The sequence below is a fragment of the Podarcis pityusensis genome, assembly GCF_964106645.2.
Source record: "Podarcis pityusensis genome assembly, chromosome: 14".
In the NCBI taxonomy this organism is placed as follows: Eukaryota; Metazoa; Chordata; class Lepidosauria; order Squamata; family Lacertidae; genus Podarcis; species Podarcis pityusensis.
This window is the reverse complement of record NC_138039.1, coordinates 51028896-51042988: the sequence shown is the minus strand read 5'-3', so window position 1 is coordinate 51042988 and position 14093 is coordinate 51028896. Positions and strand designations below refer to the sequence as shown.

The window sequence follows — 14093 nt, the reverse complement described above, 5'->3', positions numbered from 1 at the left end:
CTTTTACCTTTTTTAATGCCCACCATTTTTAAGGGGACACTAACTTTGTTGACATGCAATTCCAATTTGTAGTTTCACATTGCACAAACAAGCATTTGGGTACTTTAAATACTCCCTCAATTTATAACAAACCATAGTTTGCTATTATAGTCAGATGTGTAAGCTATAGTTTGCACTTTCCTTCCATTCTGGAATTGTAAACACATGGAGGAGGGCCAAGCCCCTGACATCATTTGCCCTTCTGACTCCACCGCCAAAATTTTCATGTAGGCAGGAATGTTGGGTAAAGCTCCTACCCACACTTGGCTGCAGATGCTCTACGTATGTGGTCAGGAATCTTGCACAGTCAAGTGCTCTTTTTCACGGCTTCTGGTTGACGCACCGGAGAGCAGGGCCAGCAGGGTTGTACTGCCTCCTGCTTCCATGTGTTGCCCTTGGGCTTCATGGAGAAGGCATGAAAGACAAATGAGCAACTTCGCCTACCAGAGAAGTTGATGGACTATGCCGAGGTGGCAAAGCCGAGATGGAAAACTTGGAAACCAAGAGAATAAAAACTTTATAAAAGAATGGGAAAAATTCATAAGTTACCTTGGAGACCACTGTAAGCGGATGGAAACGAGCAAGATTTTGATTCACGTGTAGTGTATAAATTACTATGGACAATATGGTTTGATATAAAAATTATATGGATGAATATGCAGTTGTAGAGGTTTAAAATGAGACCCCACAGAGGGGATGGGGGGAAGTCCTGAGATTCAGAGAATCTCTTTATATAGATATGCTTTTATTAGTTTGTGTTTATTTGTATTTCTAAAACCAATAAAAATGATTTCTAAAAAGGGGGGAAAGAAAGACAAATGAGCAACTTCAGATGAGGGCAGTGAAGATGGCCAGGAGCCTGGAAAACACACTGAAGGAACTGAGATGAGCAGGGGAATGAGACATGAAACATCTCTTCAGTTACTCAGGGCTGCCACATAAAAGAGGGCTGCTGCTTCTTTGGTGATCACTCATTGTCGAGTATGATTGTTTTCCATAAACACGGTTTTAACAATGAGTCCGTAAGTGACAGTGGAGGCCAATTCTGGACCCACACGTCTTTCCACAGTGGGGACATTGGTTTCCGGGCGGGAGTTGATCACGGTGTGGATTTGCCAAGTGTGCCTTCCTCTTAGCACTTTTCTCCCTTGCGTTCTGAGTTTGAGTGTCTTCAAAGTCCATGACATCTTTGTGTTTTTTTTCGTTTTTTGAAATGATATTTATTAAAGTTTCCAATAAAAACAGAACACATCAATAAAAGAAAATTAAAAGTAAAAAGAAAAATATACAATACAAAAATACACAATACAAAATGCAAAAAACAAAACAAAAGAAAAAACAATTAAAAACAATACCACCTTTTCATCACCACTTTTGAGTTTACTTATTTTCTGGACCTCCTCGTACCTCCCTCTTTTGTATTCCAGTTCAATTTGTTTGTCCAGCAATTTCTTTCCCTCTTTTTTTAATCCCAATCCTTAATCTTAATATGGTATAACATTAAATTCTTATCTATTAATAGCCAATTTTCCGTTCTTTTAACCTTTTTATGCCTAATCCTTAATCTTAGTCTATATATAACTTTAACGTCTGTACAGCTAGAAACCACTTAATTTCAATCCATCATCACTCTAACATTCTTTGATTTTGCAATGTTTCTGTAGATAATCTTTAAATTTCTTCCAATCTTCTTCCACCGACTCTTCTCCCTGGTCACGGATTCTACCAGTCATTTCCGCCAGTTCCATATAGTCCATCAGTTTCATCTGCCATTCCTCCAGTGTGGGTAACTCTTGTGTCTTCCAATACTTTGCGATGAGTATTCTTGCTGCTGTTGTTGCGTACATAAAGAAAGTTCTATCCTTTTTTAACACCGATTGGCCAACTATGCCCAAGAGAAAGGCCTCTGGTTTCTTCAAGAAGGTATATTTAAATACCTTTTTTAATTCATTATATATCATTTCCCAGAAAGCCTTAATCTTTGGGCACGTCCACCAAAGGTGAAAAAATGTACCTTCAGTTTCTTTACATTTCCAACATTTATTATCGGGCAAATGGTAGATTTTTGCAAGCTTGACTGGGGTTATGTACCACCTGTATATCATTTTCATAATATTCTCTCTTAAGGCATTACATGCCGTAAATTTCATGCCTGTGGTCCATAACTGCTCCCAGTCAGCAAACATAATGTTGTGACCAACGTCTTGTGCCCATTTAATCATAACAGATTTCACCGTTTCATCCTGAGTGTTCCATTTCAACAGCAAGTTATACATCTTTGACAAATTCTTAGTTTTGGGTTCTAACAATTCAGTTTCTAATTTTGATTTTTCCACCTGGAAGCCAATTTTCTTGTCCAAATTAAATGCCTCCATTATCTGAAAATAATGAAGCCAGTCTCGCACTTTGTTTTTTAGTTTTTCAAAACTCTGCAATTTCAGTCTATCTCCATCTTGTTCCAAAATTTCCCAATATTTCGGCCATTTGACCTCCATATTGAGTTTTTTCAAGGCTTTCGCTTCCATTGGTGACAGCGAAGTCCATGACATCTTTGGTAAAGGCTGTTCTCCAACTGGAGCACTCGCAGGCCAGTGTTTCCCAATTGTTGGTGTTTATACTACTTTTTTTTAAGATTTGCCTTGAGACAGTCTTTAAAACTCTTTTAAGCATTATGCTTCCCATTTTTAAGTTCAGAATAGAGTAGTTGCTTTGGAAGATGATCATCAGGCACAACATGACCAGTCCAATGAAGGTGATGTTGAAGAATCATTGCTTCAACACTGGTGATCTTTGCTTCTTCCAGTACACTGGTATTAGTTCCCCTGTCTTCCCAAGTAATGTGTAAATTTTTTCGGAGATACCATTGGTGGAATCTTTTAGTTGGAGATGGCATTTATAAGTGGTCCATGTTTCACAAGCACACAGGAAGGTTGGTAGTACAATAGATTTGTAAACAAGCATTTTGGTTTCCCTGCAAATGTCCCGGTCCTCAAACACTCTGCACTTCAAACAGGAGAAAACTGCACTCGCAGAGCTCAGGAGATGCTGGATTTCGGCATCAATTTCAGCCCTTGTGGAAAGATAGCTGCCCAGGTAGGAGAAGTGATCAACATTTTCCAACGTTACACCATGGAGTTGGATTTGTGGCGCTGCAGAGGGGTTATTTTGTACTTGTTGGTGCAGCACTTTGGTTTTTTGGATGTTGAGTGATAGGCCAAGCTGTTCATAAGCTTCTGCGAAGATATTTAGGATGGTTTGGAGGTCATCCTCTGAGCATGCGCACACTACGTTGTCATCAGCATACTGAAGCTCAATGACGGAAGTTACGGTAACCTTACTCTTTGCTTTCAGCCTGTGCAGATTGAAGAGTTTTCCATCTGTTCGATACATGATTTCTATTCCGGTAGGGAGTTTCCCTTCAACAAAGTGTAGGATCATGGTAATGAAAATAATGAATAGAGTTGGGGCAATAACACAACCCTGTTTAACTCCTGATCCCACTGTGAATGGTTCATTTTGAGAGCCATTGTTATCTGTGATTGTTGCTGTCATATTATCATGGAGGAGCCGAATGATGTTTACAAATTTATCTGGGAAGCCAATTTTCAGAAGAACAGTCCACAGGGCATTACGATTTAGTCAGGTCAATAAACACCATATACAGGGGTTGGTTTTGCTCTCTGCATTTTTCTTGAAGCTGTCAAGTGGTGAAAATCATGTCCACTATCCCCCTAGAAGGATGAAAACCATTTTGGGGTTCAGGAAGGGTCACCTCTGATATTGTTAAGAGACAGTTGGCTAAGATCCTTGCAATAATTTTGCCAGCCGCAGCTAATAGAGAGATACCTCAATAGTTTCCGCAATCAGTTCTGTCACCTTTTTAAAAGAGATTGATAATTTTGGCATCCCTAAAGTCTGCTGGGATTTCTTCTTTCCCCCTGATTTTTTCGATGAGCTTGTGAAGTTGTTGTTTAAATTCAATTCCACCCACTTTGAAGATTTTGGCAGGTATCCCATCAGGTCTGCTGGCTTTGTTGTTTTTCATTTGGTTAATAGCTGTACACAGCTCTCCCAGATTTGGAGATACTGCAAGCTGATCTCTAACTTGGTTTTGTGGAATTTGAGAGAGGACCTCAGCAGCTATGGGGGAGTTGCGGTTAAGGAGATGTTGGTAATGTTCTTTCCAGCGTAGTGCAATAGCTTCTTTATCTTTTAGAAGTGTGGTACCGTCTGCTGAGCATAGGGGGCATATCCCATGCTTTATTGGCCCATAGATGGTGTTTGTGGCTTTAAAGAAACTCTGTGCATCATGAGTGTCGGCTAAGTGCTGGATCTCTTGAGCTTTTTTCATCCACCAGGACTACTCATGCCATCGGAACAGAGCCTTACTTCAAAGACTGTGTTGGTCAGCATGGACTGATCTACACACATGAAACAAATTCACGCACAGGCATCATAGAAGAGGGCAGCAATACATTTGCTGCTGCCCCAGAGAGAAGGACCAGATCTAATTGGCTCGATATACAGGAGATAAATTTACCTAGTGGGGTGGTGGGCTCTCCCTTGCTTGCTAGTCTTGAGGCAGAGGCTGGACAGCCATCTTTCAGGGATGCTAAACTTGGGACTTCCTGCACAGAGGAACAGATTAGATGTCACTCCACCCCCCTTTCAGTGCTGGGACACCATGAAGCACTTTCTTCAACTTTTTAAAAAGTAGTAGGCTGGTCTATGTTTTGCAGTCTTAAGGGAAGTCTGGCACAGTTGGCTTTTTGGATATTGGGCATTGATTACTATATTCATTTCATCAGAGCCTCAGTCAGAGATGTCAGCAGATCCCTTTCCCAACGCTATAGCTGTGCTTTACTTGCTTTTTGTTGATTTCTCTGCCTGCCTTCATAGTATCCATATGCCCTTTTGTAGTCCTGCATATATAATATGTAATCCTTTTGATTTTTGGCCTAGCTGCTGCTGCTACTCTGACTCCTAGAGGACAGTTAAATTCCCTCTTGGTAAACCTGATTCCAAACAGTGCTGCTGTTTGAATTTTTGTGGTGCAGGTGTAGCAAAGGTCCTTAGAAGTAAATACCTCAGCCTTCTTTTGAGTGCCTTTGCTTGCAGGCGGGCACTCCAGCTTGCTGTTTGAAGTAGGATGCTTGAAGAGGCCAGTGGGATGTGAACGCTCCTGACACTAAAACGAATAAAACCCTGAAGTCCCCACAAGCAAAGTGTAACCCCACTTGGAAGCAGCCAGTTGTTTTGCGAATCCTCAGTATCCTAGCAATCTGTCAAAAATCTGTTTTGGGTTCTGTGTAACCCTTGTCGAAAGCATACTGTACCATGAGCAGTGAAAAGGAGTGTGCTTTGGCTATATGCATTTATCGGGCTGGCCTGGGAATAAATTTGCAGGGTGAGTGGAGTGAGATCTAGCTCAGAGTAATGACTTGCTTTATATGGTTGTTGAGAATTAGTTTACTGTAAAATGCAATGTTGTTCATAAGCAGACCCCTCCATTCCGCGCTCTGGAAATGATAGCAGGCAGGGCCATAGGTTCATGCCTGGCCAGGAGGGATTGCAAAGCTGTCCAAGGTTTCAGGCAGGAGTCTCGCCCATCCCCACCTAGGGGGGGACTGAACCTAGCCCCTTCTCTAGCCCAATGGTTGCAATCAATTTGATTTGAATAAATTTTAGAATGGAATGATTTTAGAATGTTGTATTATTTTATTGTTGTTAGCTGCCCTGAGCCCGGCTTCGGCTGGGGAGGGCGGGATATAAATAAAATTTTATTATTATTATCATTATTCTGCATGTACAGGAGATGCTCTACCCCTGAGCGATGGCCCGTCTCCTGAAAACCTGTTTTCTTTCACAAGCCCTCTTGATTCCAGCAAATGTCTAGGAGAAGCAGTGGCTGCTGCTCCTCTGAGCAAAGAACTACCCCCAAAGAGCCGCCCCATAATAGAGATTGGATTAACCCTCACAGCTGGTGTTTCTATCCTGCTGTGATGGTTAAACCACTGTCATCCCACCTTAAGGTTGGAGTTCAGCAAAATTGCTTGGGAATTCATGGCACCCATTCCCTGCCTGCAAAATTACCTTTCAGATCTATAGTTTGCCTTAATTGCCCCTTTTAAAGTTCCCAAGAAATGTATGTACTCTAAATGCATTACCGCAGAGTGTTGGGAAAGATGGGGGTGGGCTGCCCATCAAATGATGCCATTAAGTACCTGAAACAAATGCCTGTCGGTTGATTTAATAGGGCACTAAATATTTCTTCTTCTCTGACCTCATAAATTATGTGTTATTTGCAAATGTGCTTTGGGCGGAATTTGTCACAGTTAATTAAAGTCACATAGAGGGGAGAACTGCATTCGTTCAAAAAAAGTTTCAAGCGAACGCAAGAGACCACAATTATGGCTAATAGAGAGAGGCCTTAAGGTCACTATCTGAAAAATAAATTAAAAGACTCTACTTAAGAGAGTGATCGAGGGCACGGTCACAACAGTTAATGGAAATAGAAGGTAAATTCAGTTGATTTAGTGTGACAGAGGAGCAGCTATTCAAAGTTTTTCTCTTGCCCCCCCCCCCCGCAATCTTGCCTGCAGAACACTGCATGGTGCCATGCATTAATAGCAAGAGAACAAAGAAGAGCAATAGGATTTCAATCCTTGCTTAGAAACATCAGAAGAGTCCCGCTGCATCAGACCAAAGGATCATCCAGCATCGTGCTTCACACAGTGATCAGCTAGATGCTTCTAGGCAGCCCACAGGCAGGGGGATACCCAGTCCTGATATTCAAAGGTAGACTGCCTCTGAACAGGGAGGGTCCATCTAGCCATCATGGCTAAAAGCCATTGCTTAACCAATTCTCCCCCATGATTTTTAAAATCCCTCTTAAAGCTGTCTAAGACAGCAATCATCATCACATCTTTTGGCAACATATGCCATCAATTTATATTAAAATGCATATGCTGCCTTTCTACTCAAAAGGCCACCAAGGCAGCATGTCACGTAACTGTTTAAGAATGCCAGGGAACAGCTGTCCAGTGTGAAAGTCCTGCTGGAAGAAGGAGATATTATCAACAAGGACCAGGACTCAAGGAAAAGTGCTCCAGAGTTTGGGTGCCATTATTGGGAAGGCCCTGTCATCTCCATGATCTGAACCTCAGGTGGTAGTTCATTGGATTACTGGCATAGCTCAGTCGGTACAGCATGAGACTCTTGATTTCTGGGTTGTGGGTTTGAGCTCCACGTTGGGCAAAATATTAAGGCATTGCAGGGAGTTGTACTTGATGACCCTTGGGGTCCCTTCCAACTCTACAATTCAATGATTCTACATCAGGGGTCAGCAAACTTTTTCAGCTGTGGGCTGGTCCACTGTCCCTCAGACCTTGTGCGGGCCGGACTATATTTTTTGGGGAAAATATGAACAAATTCCTATGCCCCACAAATAACACAGAGATGCATTTTGAATAAAAGCACACATTCTACTCATGCGAAAACACGTTGGTTCCCGGACCGTCCGCAGGCCAGATTGAGAAGGTGATTGGGCCAGATCCGGCCCCCGGGCCTTAGGTTGCCTATCCATGTTCTACATGCAGTGGAACTGCCACTAATGAGCTCAATGGGCTGGTATGGGTGTGGGAGAGCAGGGATCCTTTCAGATCAGGGATCACCAATGTGGTGCCTTCCATAAGTTGTTGGGCAATGGGAGTTGGAGAGCATCAACCTCTGGAGGGCACAACAAACTATCCCTCCTTTAGATACTCTTATGTGCTAGTTGAAGTCTTATATTTTGTTTGGCCAGAGTCTACTGGCAGTAAATTTCATTGGATAACCTCATTCCAGTGTTGTTTGAGAGGGGAGGAAAGTTTATGGGAAAGCGGAATTTAGAGGGATTTCACCAAGGTGAAAGGCCCATCTGGTCCACAAACACAATTGTGTAAGCTTCCCCATCCAGTGGTTCTTCTCCTGCTTATGCAGGCAAAAACAGCACAGCAAATGGGGCGTGTCAAACAGGTCAGGAATTCAACAGCACAGTTCTGCATTCACCACTCAGATTAATGGGAACTGCTTCCTTGGAACTGTGCATAGGATTGTGCTGTGTAGCTGTCAAATGTGCACAGTAGCAGAACTGAACCACTTGTGCAATTATTTCCAGCTCATGGAGGGCAATTGATCTGTCACTAGTTAGGGTGTGTGTGTTTGTGTATTCACTGCTGCCATCAGTACAGCACTGGAGAATGAATCAAGAGTTCCCATTTGGTTCATGAGCATAACCACCAGCTATTGGGGGGTCGGGGGTGGCGGGCGGTGGCAGCAACCTGACATTTTTTCAGGTATTTATTTTACGAGCACAAGAGATAAAATATAGCTTTGGGATTGACCACAAAGCAAGACAAACTCCTCTGTCCAGCTTCCATCCTAGTAAAAAGCTCACATGCAGACAGTCTCTTGTGGCCTATAGTTCTTTTTCCTAGGATGACATGATGCCATCCAGCCAGGTGAGGTGGGAAAAGGTCCACTCCCCTCCTTCTGGAATCATCCTCAGTTGTCACTATGGCAGTACATCTTGCTCCTTCGGATGCTGATAAGTATACAGAGAAGCTGGTCTGACCAGTTCAACAGCTTCTTCTACTAGATTCCAAACCTGCCAAGCCTAGAAAAGACTCCCAGACCAACCCTGCTCCTTGCCCACAAATCCTATAACAGTATGTTTACTTCACAACATTTAACAGTTTAATGTTGATTTGGGATATGTATTAAAGTACTGTTTTTATACACCACGTTTCAGGTGAAACCAAGTGGTCTCCAAAAATATTAAAACCTAGCTAAATATACTTAGTGTGTGGGTTGGGTGCTAACATCCTGTGAGTAAATTAATTGGCATATCTACTCAGAAGTAAGCTCCATTTAGTTCAATGGGACTTACTCTCTGGTAAGTGCATGCAAATTCTTCAGCCTTAATTTAAAATGATGCACACATTGTATGATTAATTTAACTGCTCTCACTGATGATACCATGTTTGGAAAAGGTACTATTATTTCTACTAGGAATGGTAGTTGTCTTTATTTGCTTATGATGACGCTTCTAGGCCACTGTTATCATTGTCATTAAATGATGGAAACCTTCTGAATGAGGCTTTCAACTAAAATATAATAAAATCTATAACCGCCAAGCACAGCTTGCACCCAGTGCACAGACAGAATCACAGACTCATAGCGCTGGCAGCACGCTGTTTGGAAGTATAGAAATAAACATGAAGATGTGTTTTAAAAAGTGGAGAAAGAGGGCGGCCCTGCCTTGCACCTCTCTCCAAACCAAGACTATAGCGTATAAAATGAAACACGACCCCCGAGGGGTAGATGAGGAAAGGGGCCCGCCCAGCCCCCCCCCCACTCTCGCCCTCGCTGCAACGGGGAATCCCGGGCCGCGCTTCGATCCGTGGCTCCGACATCGGCCACGCAGGCCTGGCGCGGGGATGGATTGCATTTGCCTGGCGGTGGAAGGCGGAGGAGGGAGGGGGTGGGCGGGGCCTCTGCCGCGTCTCCTCCCCCTCCTCCTGCTGCTGCTGCTGCTGCTGCTTCTGGCCGCGCGGGCTCCGCTTGGGAGGCGCCCTGCCTGGGGCTGCCCCGGATCCTTCCCCGCAGCCGCTCAGGTTTGGGCAGCAGCCATTTCTCGCTTCCTGGCGTTGGGAAAGGAGGGCCGGAGCCGTCTATTTATTTGATTGGCGCCGTATTCCGCCCGCGGCTCGCAAGACAAAAAGACAAGGTGGTTTCCTGCCGGCTGTTCAAATGCTTGAATTCAGCAGTGGGCACCGTCTGTATAAACTGGAGTGTCCACCCTTCCAAGTATTAGACTCTCGCCTCATGCTTTAGCCTCATAAGAGCCCTTTCAGGTAGATTAGGTCAAGGGACCCCTCGCCATGAGGTCCAGTCGTGGCCGACTCTGGGGTTGCATGCTCATCTCGCTTTACTGGCCGAGGGAGCCGGCATACAGTTTCCGGGTCATGTGGACAGCATGACTAAGCCGCTTCTGGCGAAGCAGAGCAGCGCACGGCTTCCCGCCGGAGCGGGACCTATTTATCTACTTGCACTTTGACGTGCTTTCGAACTGCTCGGTTGGCAGGAGCAGGGACTGAGCAACGGGAGCTCACCCCGTTGCGGGGATTCGAACCGCTGACCTTCTGATTGGCAAGCCCAAATGGCTCAGTGGTTTAACCCACAGCGCCACCGGCGTCCCACTTGAGGTAGATTAGACTGAGCGTAATTCCTAGTCCTGTGCCATCCAGTGTGTGTCATGATTAAACCAGAATCTGAAGCTGGGTTCAAACCCTTCACTGAATAGATTTGTGTCTCTTATTTAAAAAATCATGGCAGCCTGCATCTTTCCCTTCTGCCTCGCTTTGATGGAGTGTCTTGAATGCTGTGGTGCAGTAGTGTCCCCCTTTGAAATACAAGGATAAATAGTTGCCTTATTACAAGCCACTAGTGGTGGGAGAGAATCCACTAATCTGGTGCACAGGCCCATCAATTGGTTTCTGAAATGGGGATTCTCAGGCACTTTTTGCAACTAACACATTGCAGGGCTGCAACAAATTGTGAGAGGTTAAAAAATGAAAAGGCAAATGTGAATGAATGCGCCCAGTTATGTTAAAATAAATCAGTTTACTCATTTTCCTCTTAATTATTAACATGAGTGGGAAATGGGATAGCACTGTAGTTCTTCAAAAAAAATAGTGCTAAGATTGATCACTTTCTTAATAGCATATTCAAAACTCAACATGTTTTCATCTGCTTATATTGGAATCATTAGGGTATCACAGAAGCATTTAAGAGGTCTTGTACTTTGTGCTTTACAGTCGGAGTGAGCAGAAAAGGTAGATCAGGTTCAGCTGATTTGCAGGAGAATGGCAAAGAAAGCTCACAGTTACTTGACAAAGGCTGCAGCAAAGAAGCTTTACAGTGGTATCTCTGGTTATGTAATTTCGTTGCTGAAAGGAAAAATGCTTTTTGGGAAAACCAGGAGTGGACTTACACATGAAAGTGTAAAATTGCTTCTAATCCTGAGAACAAATTCCTGGGCTGGGCTTGTACTCAGAGGGACCCTGGCCCTTAATTCTCAAGGTCTGCCTGTCCCACCAGTTTGCATCTGGCCCTGACTGATGAATCTCAAGGTACTTTTGCAGAAGCCAAATAGATCCGTCAAGTCTGAAGTCTGTCCACCCATGTGTAATTTACAAAATGCTAACATGACTAAAAATATGGTTCCTTGTCCCAAGATGCTTACAAATTATTTTTTTGGAGAGTGGAACAAGAAAAAAGAAGGCAAGGGCAGCAGTGGACGAATATGGAAGAAAGAATTGCATATTTCTGGTTTAGTATTGATGGGAAAACAACTAAGAGGTTGAGACAAAAACAAAAAGGCAGCTCAAGCAACCAAATATATTACTTTTTTTATTACTAATTTGATACTTGCTAATCTCCTTATTAAGTGTACTTGCTTTTACTAACTTGGACACTTTCTACATTAAATCCAGTTTGGAATAAAATCTGGAAGAAACTAATAGCCAAGTTTAAATTTTGCCTCACTACTAAATCCCTTAAGATACCCTAATATCAATAGTACCAGTAGCTTCAATGGCAAATTGTTCCAGAATCTAGGTGATACCTAATGATAAGATACTCAGAGTAGTCCCATTGACTCTTTACTTAAGTAAGTTGATTGCATCTGGTTATGACTTACTTGGATATCACTCCATTTCCTTAAGTAGAGCCAGTGTTGTGTAGTGGTTAGAATGTTTGATTAGGGAGACCTGGGTTCAATCCCCACTTGGTGATATAACTCACTTGTTGACCTTAGACCAATCAGCAGTTCTCAGCCAAGCTTACCTCACAGGGTTGTTGTATTGATAAATTGGGGGAAAGGACCATATATGCCTCCTGGAGCTCCTAGGAGGAAATGTGAGGTGTGCATGTGATTGATAATTAAAATGACAAAACATTTTTAACTTTTCCATAAGCCTACCATCTATGAATTTATTGTTATTGTTGATGCAAAACTTAAGCCATCACTTCTGCCGTTTATTCATTGCAGGCAAGGCCATGAAAAATGCTCTTGATACCTTGACGTGAAGAGTTTTTTTTCCTTTTGCATGAGGCGGCTCCTACATTCACCTTATCTTGGGTTCCTGCAATGGCAGAAGAAGAGCTCCCGGGAAATAAAAGGCCTTGTAGAAGCTCAGCCCTCAATAGGAAGAGGATAAAACCTGCCAGGAGGAAGCAAGGGACGGGTGTGGAAGGGACACTGCCTTTATCTGCATCCTCTTTCTCAATTGCTTCATTTTTCAATAATGTTCCCCCTGCCAGAGTCGCCTGTCCTTTGTGTGGGCAGATGGTAGCAAGATATGGAATCAACCAGCACATTGATGAAGTGTGTCAAAAGAGCCGAGATGATGACAGGATTCTGGTTGGTTCGGCGCCTGACACGGGTGCAGGCCCATCAGTTGAAAATGTGCCTGGTGGTTGCAGTCCGTACTTTGCAAATAATGCCTCGACTCCAGAGAAGTTAGTAGGTGACAACTCTGAAACAAAACCTGAGGTGGGAGGACAGGTGAGTCCATACTTTAAGAAGGGCGGTGGTCTCCTGTTGGGCAATGGTGAGTCAGAGGTTCAGGCAGTTGGGAAGATCTCCCTGGGAAGGCTGTCAACCAAATTGTCCAGGAAGCGTCGTGCTGAAGGTGGCAGCATCTTTACTTGGGATGCTAAGTCTCGGCCAGCTCAAGATGTGTGTGACAGCTCTAGAGAGGAGAATCCAGAAGGCACCACTTCTTCCCAGAAAGAAAACTGGTTGCCCTTTTCAAGGCTTCAGAGACAAACTAGTCCAAAAGAAGGATTCGAAGGCAAACGAGAAACCCTGGACCCCACATGGGAAGGTGACGCACGAATACTCTTGGGTGGTGATGGTTCTGCTCCTGGATTGTTTCCATCTGAACATCTTGCTTGCGGTGAAGTTGGGCTGCTAACAGAGGACAACAAGGAGCAAAATACTCCTAAGGAGGACTTGGATTCTGATATTTGCAAGCTTGTAGTATGTTCAACAGCTTATAGTAAAGAAGCACCGTCAAACTTGGAAACCACAGACCTCTCTTCTGGTGAACAGGCTCTGTTGCCCAATGTGAAAGGTATTTGTTGCAATCAGACACAAAATATCTCTTTTGTGGGGGGTAACATGGAAGTACTTCCTATGGAAGATCATACAGACTTAAAAAATGAAGTGGTTGATTGTGTTGGTTTGGGACCTTTGGAAAACATGAATTCTCAGAGTCCAGGCAGCAACATTTTAGAGACGGTTCTCAATGGACTCTGCCGTGGAGAAGACCCAGGAGGGCAACCATATTATCTTCAGAATTTTCTGATGGTCCTGCAGGCTGTGCTAGAGAATGAGGATGATCAGAGGCTGTTTGATGAGAATGATTTGGACACCATTGCAAAGTTCTACCAACTCTCAGGTAGCTAATATTATATTCCATATTCTAATGTTGATCTCTATCAAGCCCTCAAGGGTTTCTGTATATCTAGAATCAAAACCACACTGCGCAAGAAAAGTAAGTCTCAGCAGACTTGAGGTAAACCCAAGATTTGCAGAAGTATAAAAATCTCCAGGGGTGACCCTCACATATATAGTCATGGGAAAAAGAAAGTACACCCTATTTGAATTCTGTGGTTTTACATTTGAGGACGTAATAACAATAATCTGTTCTTTAGCAGGTCTTAAAATTAGGTAAATACAACCTCAGATGAACAACAGCACATGACATATTACACCGTGTCATTATTTATCTAATCCTGGGCTGGATGGACAAACAATCTTGCCTGGTCTAAGGCAGCTACCTGTGCCCCACCTTTGGGTAGTTGGAGGTTGCAGCAGCTAACCTCTGAAGTAATATAGCGACAGGTGATGACTATCCTCTTGGGTTGGGATGCGGGGAGATGATTACATGCACATAGAGTAATAAACAATAATATTATACACCACTTTTAAAAGCACCTGCTGT

The 14093-nt window shown here is 43.4% G+C and overlaps 1 protein-coding gene across 1 annotated transcript in view; it reads left to right on the top strand.

Moving 5' to 3' along the window:
• Positions 1 to 11235: 11235 nt before the first annotated feature.
• FAN1 (FANCD2 and FANCI associated nuclease 1) overlaps positions 11236 to 14093 on the top strand; it is a 30656-nt gene continuing 27798 nt past the window's right edge. The window contains exon 1 of the mRNA XM_080980869.1: positions 11236 to 13547. Coding sequence (XP_080836995.1) covers positions 12233 to 13547 — 1315 coding nt within the window. The 5' untranslated portion in view covers positions 11236 to 12232. The remainder of the gene's footprint in view (positions 13548 to 14093) is intronic.